Raw genomic sequence first — 17,307 nt, forward strand, 5'->3', positions numbered from 1 at the left:
GACATATAACATCAAGAACACCATTTTCGTATTATTTGAAAACCGCAATATTTATTTAGTTTACGGGACCTAAGACTATTCCAGTATCCTGGAATATTAGGGAGATACATACCAACCTCACATTTGGCTATTAAGACAAGAAACGTGCTTATTTTTAAGTCAATATTTGCTCGGAGCGACTGAGGAAAAGCGGCTGTAAATGTCGTGAAGGCCGAGTACAACGCTCTAGCCACCCACGCCGATCGCTCGGTTTGTTGTCTTCGCATTGACGCGTTGCAGTCCCACGTGAGAGAAGAGGCTTGGACTTGTCTATCTGTGGCTAAAAATACACCGCGTAGGTCGCAGTTCATTAACTTTGATTCCAGGCTTATTTATATATCCTCGCTCGGAAAATCCCCTTTTATACAGCAACAAGTGGGTTTTCCTGCTAGAAATGTCGTCTTAATATCTCCACCGTGCGTGCTAAGCGAACAACTCTTGTTTTTTAAATACTACGTGTATTACATCTTCGTCATCTTCGCAGAGGTGACGTCATGGGGTTTGAGCAGTGACGCACCAGTGCGGAGCATACCCACGTGCTGCTCGCTACTACGTCAACTTCGCTCTCTACCTGCGAATTTGCCTTGCGACGTACGCTCAGTGTGGCCAACTGCAGTCGCACGTCTCTAAGTGTAGGGATTTTTATTTTAACCACATTCCTGGGGGGGGGGTGATGAGAACAGTCTCGTTGGCCGAGAGCACTAACTTGCCGGTTTTAAATCCCGGCTGAGTATGGATATTCTTAATGAGTGTCCCTTCGTCATCATCATTTCATCACTCATCCTCAGTTTTCGCTATTAGCCAAAAGTGACAGAAAAATGACGCTAAATAACAAAAATACGAAAGTGGATAAGAAGGAATTCACCCTCTCTCAGTACTACATCCCCCAGGTTGCTAATTTTTTGCTCTTGGGGAGCGAAGGTATGTGCGGAATTTATATAATATCCTGATACCCCCGATGAAAAATTCGCAAACACTACACTGCTTACAATTATTTTGCGGATTTTCATAAATATATAAATAGTACATTTTTTGTCAATTATTTTAATGACACATTTTGAATGTATTAGGTACAACATTTTATACCCCCCCCCCCCCCCCCGCCTTTCCTTATGCCACCTCTTTTTCAGGACAAGAGTTTTGGGTGAAGCTGGCTCAAAGGAGGAAGGGGATATATCCTCCATCCTCCGGGTATGGCGGTTTCCATGTCCAAATCCATTATATGAAGCAGATTTAATTTACAGAAACATTTTATTAGGCTCCACAAGGACACTAGGTTGCAAGGTCAATGCCAACTATTTCGAAGGTGCATTTATTTTGTTTATAATGTTTCCACATTCGTTACAGTAAGATGCATATATTCCAAAATAGATAGGTAGATAGGGAAAACCAGGTAGCACTTTGCTGGTACCCATAGCATGGTAATTGTGGCTAAGTGGTTAGCTTATCTCGAATCCTGGGGTGACCATGGCTGTGTGTTAGCCCCGTCATCTTTCACCATTTGTCCTCATCATCACATTTGTCTTACAAAGATAGTGAATAAAATAAGAAAAGTAGCCTAAACTACGCAAGCCAACCTAACCCAATGTATCCGTGTGCGACAAAACGTTTATTTCAAGTCCAGATAGGATAATCGGGACTGGACCTACAGTTTGCTCCAGAGGGAATAGAACCAGGGATTAAAAGGTGACAGCGTTTGCACTGCGTAGTAGCTGCTTAATTGATTGATTGATTTATTTGGTGTATTAAGTCCACTTTATGCATAGTAAGGCTAATCGGGACTGGACCTACAGTTTGAAGTGGGATCCGAACCACTTATGCCTCCACCGGAGTAGCTGTTAAATAAACGTAACACAGATTTAAAAGTTATTACTAATACGTGTTTTTTTTTAAAGTAACCTGCTTAGCATTTATGTATGACTGCTAAATTCAGAGAGTTTACAGAAAACATGAACATTTGCCTATACAAAGGACCTTTTTTCTATTTTAGAGATATTGCTCAATAATGGTTGGCAACACTGCGCATGTGCGAAGCGCAGCAGCAGCATCCTGTTGCCATGACAACTATCTTGGTGAGCGCTGTAGCACGAGGAAACAATGTATTTCTCGAAACCTTGTCTGCCACGGCGCTTTGACATGAGTGCAAGGCAGCATTACGTTATACTTGCGTGTCCTTTTCGGCGCATGCGCACTGCGAGCCTGAAAAGTTTCACGTCAGGGTCTCTACGGTGGCTGTAAACACCTCCCACTTTCTGCCCTCCCTCCAGCGCGCTGCCTGCTGGGAAGTCGAAACAGCTGATCAGGCATTCAGACGAGCTGTGAACGTCGTTGCACGAAGACGTAGGAGCGTATTGTTTTAAAAAAACACAGCTATTTTTGTTTTATTGTTTGTGTGTTTGTTGTGACAGTCGCTGAACAGTTTCTTCTAAAGCGCGTAGTGAAAGGGAAAGACATTGGACTGTGCATAGATTGTGTTTTAATTTATTTGCGAGAGTTCCGGATCAAGACAAACTTCCGAGTGTGTGGAGTGATACAAGGACAGTGTTTTTAAAGGACTGTTTGTAGTTGTACCAGTAGCGCAGCAACTTGCAGCTTAAAAATGTACCTTTTCAACATCAGATCAACATTGTCGTCAGGTGGTTGACTAAGAGCCAATCAGTGCGCAGAACTTTGTTCGACAGCAGCGCAGGAAAAGTGAGAAACAATTACAAAGCTGTACAGAGACAACAAACCTTACAGTTCATTTTTAATGGCATGCATTTAGTGAATTGCAGCTGTTGTTTTTACGTGGTGCCCTCCTACACTAGCGCCATTGCGGAGATTGCTGTAACACTTCGTGCGACCTAGTTTTCCGTGGCCCGGTTCGTTGTGGCACGAAAGTTTGTTCTACTTTTAACTGTGAACTGAGATTGTTGGCGAATGTGTTTTGTGGTGGTGTTATGTATGTGAACGTGTCAGTGATTACATAAAAAGTACCATGCCTTAAAAGATAAGGAGATAAAATAATAGTGGCAATATCCGAGTGTTGTTTTGCATAATATTTATTTTAAAATAAAAGTGTCCATGAAAATAAATCGCAAGTTGAAGAAGCAGTGCATTATGGGTCTGCAGACTGATCACGAAAGCGGATACTTTGAGGATGAGTACGAAGGTGACGATGAAGGCAAGGACAAGGAGAGGGATAACGAAGAGGTGGATAGGGAGACGCCGAAAGCTCCTAATAAAGGTAAGCACACATTTTTGCTTTGCTTTATATGCGTCGCTACAGCTGTAGGGACAAGTGTAGGCCCGCAACTCCTCAATCAGCGATCTTATAGTGTCAGTCTAGTCCAGGGTCCTTCCTGTACGGACGGTTAAAAGTCTCAAGTCCGAATGAATTCAGTGTTGTCAAAGTTAAGCCTTATAATGCGTACTGAACAGAATGGGTGTTTGTACGAGCAATATAGTCAACTCTTTTACCTAAAAGAAAAGCAACTATGAGATTGTTGTGATGTATCCTTCCGGTATGTTGCGCTGTGACTAAGAAGCTCTGGTGGGCATATTACAGTGGGGGTGTTTGAACGAACAATATAGTCACTGTTTTTATAGCTAAGAAAATGCAACAACCATAATATAGTAGTGGTATATTCGTGCGCTTATGTTGAAGAGGTTCCGGGTTCGATTCGTAATCTTTTGACAGTTTTTGCGCAGTTCTGGTTGGCATATTACGGTAGGAATATTTATAACAACCATAAGATTGGCGTGATATATCCGTGCGGTTATGTTACGCTGTGACGAAGATGTTCCGGGTTCAATTCGGGACCTTTGACAGTTTTTACGCAGTTCTGCTGGCATATTGAGATTAGACCTAATTTGCGCATTGTAAGTGAGCGTACCCTGAACAGCTTTCGAATGGTGGTTATTTTCCTTCACTCTCGCCACCGAGGCTGGGGTTACGAAACTTTCGTGAGAAAGTCACTTTCTCAACTGCATGCAAAGGAGAATCGAGCGCCCCCCCCCCCCCCCCCACTCCCTCTGCGCGTCCTATATGTGGTTGTTCCTGGCATTGCTATGTGGGTCATTCTCTGTGTGTTGAGGTCGATGGGGGCCCGTTACGCGGGTGGTGTTTGAGCAAATGCTTGATTGTCTCCGACGCCACAGGCTGTAACACTCGTTGCACCCCTTTGTAATGATTCTGCATAACCGGAATAAAGAGGAGTGAGTTGTTGATCAACCAATTACTACTCAGTACATATAAAGTATTATATTTTTGATAACTGTTATGATTTTTTCAAATTCTCCCAGCAGAAAGACTTATTGTAGAGTTTTAGAAATCATTGTCACATGAAATTAGAACCTTCCTTAAAGTAATGAGCACTGTTTGGATTCGAAAAGAGTTATTTGTGTTTAAAAAAAACAACTTAAAAATTACATTACGCAAGCATGTGGGCTTCTCATGGACGATGTATCTTCTGTTGACAAGCGACTGGAAGTATCCGAGACTAATGGGAATTAATGTGGAAGTAAATTTGAACCTTAGCAGAATGCATTTAGGGACTTTATTTTAATGCTAAGAGAACCAAACCTAACCTAACCACGAAAGCATATATTGAACAAAATCTTAAGTAATCGCTAAAACTCCGCAGTATGTGTAAACAGACGTCAATCAAAATTGAACCATGTAAAAATTGCATTCGTAGCATGATTAAATCGCAATAAAACAAAAGGAACTTGGGCCATATTTTATTTAATAGTCGATCTGCAGAAACCTTGTCCGCCAAAACTGTTTGCGTGTTTTAATCGGTCAACTTTATATGTTCCCAGGTTCGAATCCCGTCATGGGCTGTGACTTGCGAGTGTCCATTCATCAATTTCACCAAATCATTCTCATCGTCGCGAGAGCCAGAAGTGGCAGAAAAGTGTCCTAAAATAACTGAATACCTGTACAAACAAAAAGCAACAGACTTGTACTAAAGGGGTCCCAGGTTCGGTTCCTATTTCAAGCATGATGGCTCGAATCCCACTTTAAACTGTAGGTCCAGTCTCGATTAGAGTAGAGGAGGATAAAGTGACCTTGAAGCAAACCTTTGTTGAAGTAAATGTTATGGTTCTTGCATAAGAATAAAGTAAAAACCACAACACGAAATTAGTTTGGGGGAAAGTTCTCGGTACTTCACTTAGAACTCCGGCCACAAAAGCTAGAAAACACCGACGATGGGAGTTAAGACGCTGACCAATGGAAATCCGTTGTTGTACCAGGGTTTTCAGGTGTTTTTTTTTAGGAGAATGGATATGCTATTTGTCGCACTAGGTTTCAATCACTTGTTTAACTGTGACAGTGTATTTGTGTGATTAAGGTCTCTTTTCTGCCACTCTTGGCTAATCGCGACGATGAGAATGAGTGTTGGTTAGGTGAAATTGGTGAAGAGACGCTCAGAAAGAACACGCATGCCCAGGCCAGGATTAGAAACCGAGAACTTTGGGATCGAAAATCGACAACACTGTGATAACTTGAATCAGTGGAAAGTTAGTCTAGTATTCGTGTAGGCACAATTACTGCGAAGCGAAATTATTTTGAGCATAAGTAAGAAAAAATGTTTATTGTTCGTCGCTTTGTATTTTTTACGCCTCCATGATTTTTGTATCGTAGGCTATCCCCACCCAGTCTACTGTTTAATATCACACTGTGTGTAAAGCTTGAGAGACTTGATGAAGCAGGCGATGCCCGGTTTCGATTCTGTCCTTTATGGAGTTATGTAGAACCGCGGTCGACATTTCCAATGTACCCGAGTGCGAATTGCGCAACTTCTTTCTGGACTACCCGGTTGAGTAACTTACCACTTGTTGACACTGCGCTTCTGTGGTTGCAAAATCGGGTGCGGATCCAGAATATGTTTATCTCCCGAACAGCTGGCGTACAGGGTGGTTGAAGTGTTTTGAAGCTGCGATCTTTAGCTTCGTTTCAGATTTGCATGATTTAAAGCAAATCTTGTGTCCTTTCATTATGAAAATAATTTTATATTTTACCTTACCAGGTTCCCTATTTAGTTAATATTTATTCCTTCTAGCAGTAGCGTATACTGAGTCCAAGATCTGGTCTATCTCAATATGTCACGTGGTCCTAGACTATGAATAGAAATAACTTTATCAACTCCTAAGAAATCAGGTTGCCAACTCATAGGAAATCAGGTTGCCAACTCATAGGAAATCAGGTTACCAACTCATAGGGAATCAGGGTGCCAACTCATAGGAAATCAGGATGCCAACTCATAGGGAATCAGGGTGCCAACTCATAGGAAGTCAGGTTGCCAACTCATAGGAAATCAGGTTGCCAACTCATAAGAAAATAGGTTGCCAACTTATTAGAAATCAGGTTACCAACTCATAAGAAATCACGTTGCCAACTCCAGAATCAGCATCATCATCTCGCTGATATGAATAATAATATTTACAATTTCTGATCGATTTTTCTCCTGAATTTATTCTCTAGACTTCAGGCTTCGCAGATAGCGTAGCTAGCTTAGAATATACTCTCCTGCCTCCTAGCGGTTTACCTAGGGGTTAGTTAAGCGACGTAGACACCCGAGGTAATAAAAAAGTATTAGACTCTTCGATTGCTGTATTGAACGCACTGACACCCATGCACAATTACATTTTAATTAATAGCTTATGGCAATAAACCAAATCCAGTTTTATTTTTGTTTCGATTGTGGTAAAGCGGACTTGCATGGGATGAAATATAGTCTGAAGGCTGTAATTCTTACCCATTCTCGAAGGTTACACTGTGGTGCTGCAAAGTTAGTAGCATTCATATGGCATCTTGATTAACGCATGCTTGTACAGTACTTGTCAACCTCCGTGGCGGAGTGGTTAGAACAGCGCGGTCCTTGGTTCGAATCCTGGTCATTCTCATCGTCGCAATTAGCAGAAAAAGTGGCAGAAAAGCGAGATTAAAATATCCTAATTCAATTAAGCAAGTATGCACGTTATTTTGTTCTTCTTTTGTTTATTTGCTCTTCTCCTTGCATCAGAGAAAAACCGTAGCTGCTCTACTTTCGGTAATATGAGCTGCCGTTGAGCAGATCTTGAGAAAAGAAGGGGAAACAATCGAGAGGGAGTTATCAGTTTGGATCGAGTGCTTACCAGGACTCGGCGTATGCTAATTACTCTTTAATTAGTGTGTAATTAGAAAGTGAACCTTTGCCCTAGTTTGGACTGCGATTGCTAAGAGCTCTTTGTGGTGTTCTAGGTTTTTTAAAAAAAAGCAGAGAGGGAAAGAGTTTTGTTTTCAACGTTACTCTCAACTTTGAAGATGTTTTGTGAAAGTTGATTTGCTTCCGAGGCTAGGCAATCGATTTAGAGCATTAAATGTATTGCTTTCAGCTTTAGCTCTTAAGCAGTATATATCCCTGTTCCTCTCTTCTTTCAGTTAAGTGTTGTCGACTCGCAATCTCGCCACTGAAAGTTCCAGGTTCGAATCCTGCCCCAGTCTTATTCCTCCTTTGTGGGTGTCCATCAGTAACTATTTCTCATTCTCATCGTCACCGACCTCCGTTACCAGGGGTCCCGGCCTCGGTATGGGTGTTCTTTGTGAGTGTCCCTTCATCAATTTTATCCCTTCACCATTCATCCTCACCTTCGCGGTTAGCCAAAGGTGGCAAAAAAAGTTAAATAAAAATCAAATTTATCAATTTTCTCACTCAACCTCATCGTTGCAATTAGTCAAATGTGACAGAAAAGAGACGGCAAGTAAAATTGGAATCAAACCATTATCATCTCAGCTGAAGTGGTGTGCTGTGAACCCTGTTGACACTTTATTCTAAAGAGTAGTGTTCGGTATTCCAATACTTATTTTCTGTGTATAGTTAAAAGCAAAATGCACAATGGCCACTCTTTGAGACAAAATCTCGAACGACCAGTCAGAAACTTTATAACAAGCAAGCAAGGGCCTGATTTCGTTTCTGGCACCGATGATACCGTCAACAGGTTTGTTGCTGTGTTCACTCTCCACTTCCGCGAGGATCTTTAAAAGAGCCTTCCTTGACCACCGCGGTGCCTTGGGCATTGAGAGCACAGCTGCATTGATTGTTGTGGGACGACAATGTGTTTTCAAGGACTACCTGATGGGACGGAATGCTTCCAGCTGTTTCTTGGTCGATCGGCCGTTCGATATCTGCAATGTGATCAGACCATACTGTTACTTCAGTTGCTCATCAAAGTGCTTTAACTTTTCTCTCCTTTTTCTTCTACTCCTTCTACCTCTTGTCAATATATTTTCAAGCTTTTTTTCTCTCGTGTTCTATTTCCTCACCTCCAACCCCTGTGGTTGAAAACTTTTCTCGCTTTGATCAGCTTATATCTTGTATTTTCTCTCCAAGTGTTCCACCTTTTTCTCTACTGTATACCTTTCTTCCTTGTTTCCTCTCTCTCTCTACGTTATCTCTTTTGTTTCTGGCTTCCTCTCTGCTTTATCCCTATCTTTCCTGCTTTCCTCTTTCTCTAAGTTATCCCTTTTTCCTTCTTTCCTCTGATTTATCCCTCTCCACGTTATTCCTTTCTTCCTGTTTTCTCTCTCACTTGTTTGTTCTGCAACTCTTCCTTCACATGTTTTTTTTTAAATATCTTCCTCTTCTCCCCCCTCTCTCTTGTGTTTGCTTCATCAATTTCCTTCTCCCCCTCTCACTTGTTCACATTGCTTATCTTTTGTGTCTTTCTGTTGCTCAAGTAATTTAACTTCCTTCATATCTTCCTCAACTCCATCAACTATTTCTCCTGCATGTCCAAGTAATTTGTTCTCTATCTTGCTCAGGATCAGTAACTTCCTCTGTCTCAACTTCTCTATCGTTTCACCCAATTTATTAAACTTTCCCTCTTATTTTAATAATAAACTTTATCACATCAATTATTTGTCACGGAACCTCACTTATGAGCCATAAATGGACGCACTAGGTTTGTAGCTATTGTGGACAACAATTATTTTCCGGGCCAAGACCTATGAAATCAACTTTTTGGCGGGTTACTCTGGTTAGCACATTGTCTTCATGTGACTCGAACCCGGGACCGCTCGAACTGAAGGCAAGGAGGTTCCTGTCGGGAACTAAATCTATTTATGTGTTGCAAAAATCGAACCATACAAGTTTCGAACATAATACTAATCCGGATACCTCAGACAGGCTGTGTAGGCGTCAGGTTCATTCTATGTCTGGATCTAATTGTATATTTGCAACCAAAACTCTCCCACCGGTAATACTGCTAGAGCGACAATTAAAACTTTCCTCATCTCGATAGACACCCGAGTTAGTTCCTTTTTTGCTGGCGCTGAGGGAAAGGTATGTCCAGTAGCTCTGCTTTTCTGCATACGCGTTATGTATTAGTTTACCTTTGCGTGTGATACTGATAATAATAGGAACCTGCTGGTGGGCGTCTTGCTTGTTATGTCTCAAGGACACGGAAGTTGAACGTGGACATGGTTGTCGGGGAGATATTTCCTGTTGGTCTTTCACTGTTCAGTGTGATATATTTTTTTATATACTCCATACATCTGAGAGTGGATTAGTATGAATTGTGCAGGAGCAATTTACCTGTTTGTGGCACTAGGACTGCACAATTGTCCTCGCTAAATCCCCCTCCCCTCCTCTCCCTCAAGGCCAAAAAAGCACGAGGCTGCAATATTAGCCGACGTTCCACTCTGACATTTCAAAGAATATGAAAGGTTTTATTACCCATAAATAGTGTTCTTCCCTACGCCTGTGGATTCAATGGCATTGCTGTCGCTTTGTAATCGATGGGATTCTGGTTCGATTTCCAGATAGGGGCATATTTCAATGATTTGACATCGCACCTAGTGTTATATTGGTGAACAAGTGGATGGACTCGATCTTGGCATTCGGACCGCCAGCAGGAAGTACTCACTGAGCCAATGGCGGATTGGCGATCTCTCGTGGGGCAGGATGACCTGTTTATTAGATGCCACCCGCTAAGTTCATTAACATCTTTATTGCTAGTTCTATACTCTTTCCCGGTTATCTCTGGAGCAAGGCCGCGCATAAGGTCAGAGAAGGGGAGAAATCGAGTGGGCAGAGCAAAGCAATACACACTGCTGCAAAGGCTGGTAATTGTTGTCTTCCCCTCCACACAATTCCATTCCCTCTAATTTGTTCATTGGTGGAGCCGTCTCGCGTTACTAGACCTCTTTCTGTTCGCTTCCTCCAGAGATAGCCGGAACAGAGTATAGACGCCATCTTTGAGGATGGTGGCTTTATTTTAGAGTCCAAGAAGGGGGCATTATTAAGTATGATCCAACGCTACTTAGCTATTTGCTACCACGTGTGTTTCTATGTGAAAACATTTTGCAACTAGTATCGGATAGCATTGTGACCGTTGGTCTCCAGATTCGAGTCTTGGCATGGCATGGGCGTCCGTTTATCAGTTTCATTTGAATGTAATTTATCCTGATTGTCGCAATTAGCATGAAGGGAGTTTCAGAGCGAGCGATACACGACACGCTTGAGAAACGCACAAACCTTTCGCGCAGAAGTGACACCACGACATGTCGCTTGCGTATCGCACGGACTGGACCGTTTTTTTCAATATCGTGTCACCTCGAGCTGGTGGTAGCGAATGCCCGTGTCGCTTATCACTTCGGAATGAAACTTTCCGTGTCGCTTCGGTCTGAAATCTCGATAAGGGAGTCATTGTTTTTATAAAGGGTGGCGCAAAAGTCATCGTCCTATTTGACCTGACCTTTATTTTGACATCTTGTTGTTTATATCAGTAGTGTTTTTTCATCAGTTAAATAGAAGATACTCACGAAATGTATTGTGTGCGAAAATGAATAAGTATACGCCTCAAGAACGTAGAAAAATTGTGACACTTTTCCGGGCAGAGTAATATGCCGTTTTGGTGATTGCCATGGCCGGCCAGGTCCCCCGATTTGACCGCTCCAGATTTTTTCCATTGGGGATATTTGAGGTCATTGGTTTATGTGAATAAGCCAGTGACGTTACAGAAACTAAAGGACAATATTCAGCATGACATTGAAAACATTTCCCCGCAGATTTCCAACACCATGGAAAACGCAATAAAAAGAGCCCAAATTTGCATCAATTCGAGTGGTGGTCATTTATTGGATCAGGTGATGACTTTTGCCCTACCTATTATTACTCTAAAATATATTGTGAATAACATTAAAGCGTAAATCGTAACTGGAAAAGTCATAGGCTATGGTTAATTTGTTTTTGGCTAAATGAACTTGATTCCTGTATCTAGAGGTCCAACAATCTATTTTGCAAGCGTTTGTCAAATTGTCCACGCGCAGGAGTGAACGAATGCGACTTACCTAAAAAAACAGGTGTACAGTACGTTGACGCCTTTGCTTTGAGGGTCAGAACAGATACCTGAAGCCGAAGGCCCGCGTGTGATCTGTGGAATATGTGGGGAGTCCCTGACCTGGTCCACTGGCCTTCGGAAGCTTAAGGGGGCGGGGCGGTGACCGGGAGGGGAGGCAGATGGCGCTGTGTACGCAGAAGCGCTGTACATTGACCTGCGTGCCACCGGAACTGGTCCAAGTCACATGGACAGAGCAACGCCTCGTCGTTACAAAGTATAGCGCCGCTCGGGTTAATGATTTGCCGCTTACGGAATCAGAAGACACTTCACAGCGAAAGTTTCCTTTTGTAGAAAACAACCGTGTTCCTCCCATATTTGAACTTGTGTGCATCTGTTCTCCCCTATCCAGATAGTGGCGACAACGTTTTCTCTGAATGTCTGCCAATATAGATAATACTGTTTGCTGTAGATAAGCAATCGTTGAAGAATTAACTCAGTAAAAATAAAAACAGTGTTATTTGCGGGTTTTTCTTTCATGCGTGAGTTCTGCTTTCTCTACTCGGCCATCTTGACTCTGTTGTCGTTATTATCTGACCCGATCTTTGCAACATTGACAGCTAAGATAACAAATTGTAACAACTTTACCTTCATTCTTTGTTATTCAGTATCCTGTGTTGTTTTTAAGGAATGAAATTAGGCTCAGGCTAAAGTAGATGTTGTCTTCTTGTATTTACATTTGTTATCTAGTGTCTTTTTGTCTGCCTCGTTTTACCCAATCGCGCCGTTCAGGATGATTAGATGGAATTGATGGAGGGACACTCGGAAAAGAGCACCCATGCCCAGGCTAGGATTCGAACCCAAGAACTTTGGTGGTAATATTGAAAGTCGACAGGCCTCTGCTTTTAGCGTTATTTCAAATCGTGACCTTCAAATTGAGGAAAACAGGGTAAATCAACATGGATTCATCTAATTATTACCTTTATTATTATTTGCCCACCACGGTGGCTCGCAGAAACTTGAGTGAGACCTACAGCCGATTTGACGTACGCTATTATATTTATCCTTCCCAATGACGCAGTGGTAATGTCACCTTGTAATCAAGGGTTCGATACCGGGATACGATATCGGATGCCACCTTAAACTTTAAACCCAGTCCCGCTTAGGCTGTCTGTGCACAAAGTGAACATAAAAACTTAAAAGCTATTACAGTGTGTTCTAGGCAAGTTTACACAGCGCCTTTTTGTGCTACACTGTGCAGAGATGTCCATTGTAGAATCTACCTGGCATAGCGTGCTCTGACCGAAGCCAGGTGCGTCCATCCAGCGAGTTACGTTGGACGAGTGTGGGTTGCAAGAGGTTAAAGCAGAAGTGCTGAATGTGGAATCATGTAACCTGGAGATCCCCCCCCCCCCCCCCGTTTTATTGCTCTAGGCGATGTGTGGAAGGAGAAAACCGTGCGCCTGTGGCAGACCCCAGTGATTTCCTCATCGGTGACCTTGAGGTGGCATCTCCTCTAGATCTAGAATCCATAATGTGAGAGGACCCTCATAGTCCACGTGATGAAAGAGCTAGACTTTCCGGCTCAACGAGGTGATGTTCAAGGGTTGTCGCTTTCCTTCTGTACCCTGCTGGCCGTTCGCAGTTCAACCAAAACGGCCAGGGTTGTTGCATTTCATAAAGTTGTCCACCCGCTTAACTTAACTGTGGCGGCTGTTGGGTTTGGCAATGCAGTAGGAAACAGAAACAAATCGTCCCCGTGGAACAGACCTTCCTTGGTTGTTTAAACGGGACAACACAGCTTTTTTTCTATTCACCTACAAATGTGTAAAACGTTCAGTGACTTAGTCGCTTGCGTCAGAAACACATGTCCCAATTTAGCGTTGCTGAAACTATAGTTTGTCATTTATTTAACAAAACTTGCCGAAACTTGAATTGTTGGAGTGGATTGCAACATGGAGCTCCGATTACGGAATTTTATAATAATGGCGATTGGGAATTTTAGAACGTGTGAGAGTTGATATCATTCTCAGGTTTTTTGAATGTGAACATTTAGATAGTCCGTCACCTGCCAGACGTGTTATTGAAAACCTGAATGTAACTGGATTTTTCATAAATGACTGAACGGTTGCAATATTTGTGTTTGTAATGTTTTCTCATTAAAACGGACATCTCAGTTGCATTTTAAAACGTCATTTTATTGAAGCATTCTATATATTTGTAATGCCATTGTTTGGAAGAACAAGCATTTGACTTTACAGATTAGTGAAAGTGTAGTCAGAGACTCTTTTTATGATAAAGGGAGTTGCTGGTGGTGGTAGAAAGCCAAGCATTTATCAGGAAATGCGTAGCCGTATCGGATATAATTAATCCCACAGACATGTCACTTCTGAGTGATAGAAACTCAACAATGTAAAGTGGAAAGTAAAATTTGTCGTCGAACAAAAGGCTAGTGAGGTCAAGAAAGGAAGACAGTAGGAATTCAATAGTGTGTATGTGTAAACGTGCAGGCATGCATTGTTGCTTTACATGTGCATGTTCGCCGACCTTCGTTGCGGAGTGGTTAACACAACGCGCTATGACGCCTAGGGTCCTGGTTTCGAATACAGGCCTGGGTGCATAGAGGGTGTTTATCAGGAGAGTATAATAATAAAGTACAGATAATAAAGTACAGGAGAAAAATCGATAAGAAATTGTAAATAATATTATTCATATCAGTGAGATGATGCTGATTCTGGAGTTGGCAACCTGATTTCTTAAGAGTTGGCAACCTGATTTCCTATGAGTTGGCAACCTGATTTCTTATGAGTTGGCAACCTGATTTCTTATGAGTTGGTAAATTTACGAGACATTGTGAAATAGCCCAGATCTTGGACTCAGTATACGCCACTGATGTTTATGAATGTCCCTTCATCAATTTCATCACATCGTCGCGATTATTCAAAGGAACATAAAAGCGACGCTAAATCACAAGAGTCAAAACTTATGTATGGTCACGATTAGGTTAAATATGAAGTTCCGAGGGTACGTCTCAAAATTAGTCTGACTGCAGGGTTTAATTAAACGATTATCTTTAGATACGACGTCTCAGGGAGATTTCACACCGAAGCGACAAGCTTCCACTCTGTAGAAGAGCATTCACTGCGCATGCGCTACAAACAGGTCGACGCGACACGAGGTACTGTATTGGGAAAAGGGCCCTGTCTAGCGCTACGGTACGAAATATTGTATTTATTTCTGAAGGTTGGCAGGTGCCCCCCCCACACACGCACTTTGACCTCTTAATACTTTGTCTATAAACTCTCCTTGCCCCCCAGTTTTGGCATCCGATCGCCGCTACTGCTTAACACTATATACGCCGTAACTGACAACACACGCGTCAAAGTTGGTCGGCATCGGCTGATATCACAGATGTTTCACAAACGAATTCCACGTGCACAATATAATATGACAGTGCATATGTATTAGAGAATATGACTTTGTTTCTGTTCTGCAGATGTTTCGTTGAAGGCGGCCCAGCGCTCACTAGCTGGTGTATTCCATTGTAAATGTCGGCTGCCCTATTTCTTGGCAGGCATCGATTTGCCCTACTTTAACACGCTCTCTTTTCTCTTTACAGTCAACCTCACCGGCAAGGGCCGGGTGGATATGTCCAACTTCGAATTGCTTCGAGTTCTGGGAACCGGAGGTAAGTAAATGATTTTTATGTCATTATTTTGTATATTATAAAGGTATTGAATGTACAGTCACGAGCAATAAATGCAGGACACCTCTGCAAGGCGTGTTGCATTACTCTACGGCGGGGATAGAAGTTGCCATTGAAAATTTACTATTAAAATCCACTTATCGCCGTAGAGTATTTCAGGATCTACATGTGTCCCATTTTTATTGACTGTGACTGTACCTGGAGGACGTTTGTTATTGACTGTAGACGCGGTTCTGCTGAGATCTACGACCTTTGAATGGGTTTTCCTCGTGACAACTTTCTCAGACTCCACGAACGAGTGGTGCCTTTACAGAGAGTTTATTTTCATGTTTCTACCATTTTTAGCTGCTTGTTCAATTTGCACTAGTAAGTGCTTATCTAAAAGGTAGTTTAGGGAATGAGCAACGTGATATAATGTTACCATGTACAGTCACGGACAATTCTGGGTTGTAACGATTCCATTGAAAGTCAACGAAAGTGTTGACAACCCGGAAGTATCAGTGACTGTACAAACACATTTAATCAAGGTGCGAAATTACTGCAGATTGTTTGAGGGAAGGAGCAGAGAGACAGACACACTATATATTCAATATATATATATACACACATAATGTTTTTAAATAAACATGTGTCAATTATTAAATAATCAAATTATATTATAACATTTACAATATATTATATCGACTGTCTATTATTCAACATTTGATTGCAAATTGAAGATTGAACAATGATTTTCATGTCTAAGGCAGGAGGGGCAAAATTTAAGACACATTAAGAAAATAATAGTTTCCTACATAAAATTTACATATAATTGCTATTGCGTTTTTTTATTAATATATTTATATATTTTGCGGTAGCCGACAAAAGGCGATTAGAAATTGAGAACAAGCAACAAGCGGACTAATTTCTTAGTTCTACTATTTGCTGGGTTCAGTGTACTTAGAGATGAGCCTCTTTGTTGTCCGTTCTTTGTGTATGTATTCTATATTATTGCAGTAAAGTATATTCGATTCCAAAACTAATTGTTTAAGTTTATTGTGTGAATAAAAACTCCCCCCCCCGGAAAAGTTTGGTGGGGGAATTTCAGGACAAAATCGTTGGTGGGGGGAATTCCCCCTGTCCCCCCAGGATTTCGCACCCTGCATTTAATAGTAAACATTAAGCAATTAACCAGCTGTTTAGTAGATTAACAGTTCAGGATGAACCGACACACTTATCCGATGTTCGGCAATGATGAGAGTGGTTCCAACCACACCATTGTCCATCAACAGATAACGTCGTCGCCTTGTAATGAAGGGGTTTCGGGTTTGATACCCGATGTATGCACATGGAGTCTCGGGTCCGATTTTTAAACTGTAGGCCCAGTCCGTATTAGTGCATAGAGTGAAACCGACCTCAGTTGTGGAGTGGTTAGCACAGCGCGCTACGGCGCCAAGGGTTCCTTTTGGAAGTGCCCTTTGTCGATTCCATCACTTATCTTCTCAATTAGCCAAAAGTGGTAGAAAGAAAAGGGAACTAAAATAAACTAAATCAATGCATCAGATTGGACTTGAAAACAAACTCTCCATCAATATACTTTAGTAAAGTTGATATTTGGAATCGAACCAATTGACACGTGACTATATTCCTCGAATTACAGTGCTGGATTGTTATGACCTCTCTTGAGGAGGCATCCGTTGGAATTTCAATAGCCGCATTGGTCAGTGTATGTTGTCTCGTAGCAGAGCCGGTGCTCGTGCGTGGACAGAAAGTGGTTGGTTACACTAGGTATGCGTATGAAGGAGGTCAGCGGTCGTCCACTGGTATGGAATGGGAGGTATGTGCCGCAACTCTTCTGCCTACATCAGAGAATGCCGGGTATGTGGCTGGAAAGACTGGGTATTCATTTTGCAGTGCCATACATTAATTACCGACCAAGCCTTGTAAAAATAAACGCTGATGTTTCGCGCATGCAGACTTGATGTAGCTAACAAGCCATGTCAAGTTTCTGTTCGTTATCATTCGCCACATTGATAATGAATTCTGAACTCTACTGGTAGTTATCAGTCAATATTCACCGGTTGGATTCTTGAGAGTATCATATGCTGTAACCCTGAAGGTCTTGTCAGCAATAAGCCTGATGGATTGCTATACTCTGTCCTCGGAATCTGCGGAGCAAGATCGCGCATAGTGGCAGGGGAAGGGGGGGGTATCGAGTGATGCAGTATACGCTGCAGCAAAGGTTGGTAACTGCAGTCGTTTTCCCCCCTCCACGCAAT

At 42.1% G+C, this 17,307-nt stretch overlaps 1 protein-coding gene across 2 annotated transcripts in view; it reads left to right on the plus strand.

Moving 5' to 3' along the window:
- The window catches only part of LOC145978909 (ribosomal protein S6 kinase alpha-5-like), a 460,399-nt gene that overhangs the window by 330,870 nt on the left and 112,222 nt on the right, over positions 1-17,307 (plus strand). Inside the window, exons 1-2 of one of the 2 annotated variants that reach the window (XM_083111865.1) lie at positions 2,363-3,265; positions 14,963-15,031. In XM_083111865.1, the coding sequence (XP_082967991.1) occupies positions 3,103-3,265; positions 14,963-15,031 (232 nt within the window). In that variant the 5' untranslated portion in view covers positions 2,363-3,102. Of the gene's footprint in view, positions 1-2,362; positions 3,266-14,962; positions 15,032-17,307 lie in introns of those variants that run through there. The other variant, XM_083111867.1, reaches the window with a different exon arrangement.

Source organism: Lepisma saccharinum, chromosome 25, assembly GCF_977018435.1.
Source record: "Lepisma saccharinum chromosome 25, izLepSacc3.1, whole genome shotgun sequence".
Classification (NCBI taxonomy): domain Eukaryota; kingdom Metazoa; phylum Arthropoda; class Insecta; order Zygentoma; family Lepismatidae; genus Lepisma; species Lepisma saccharinum.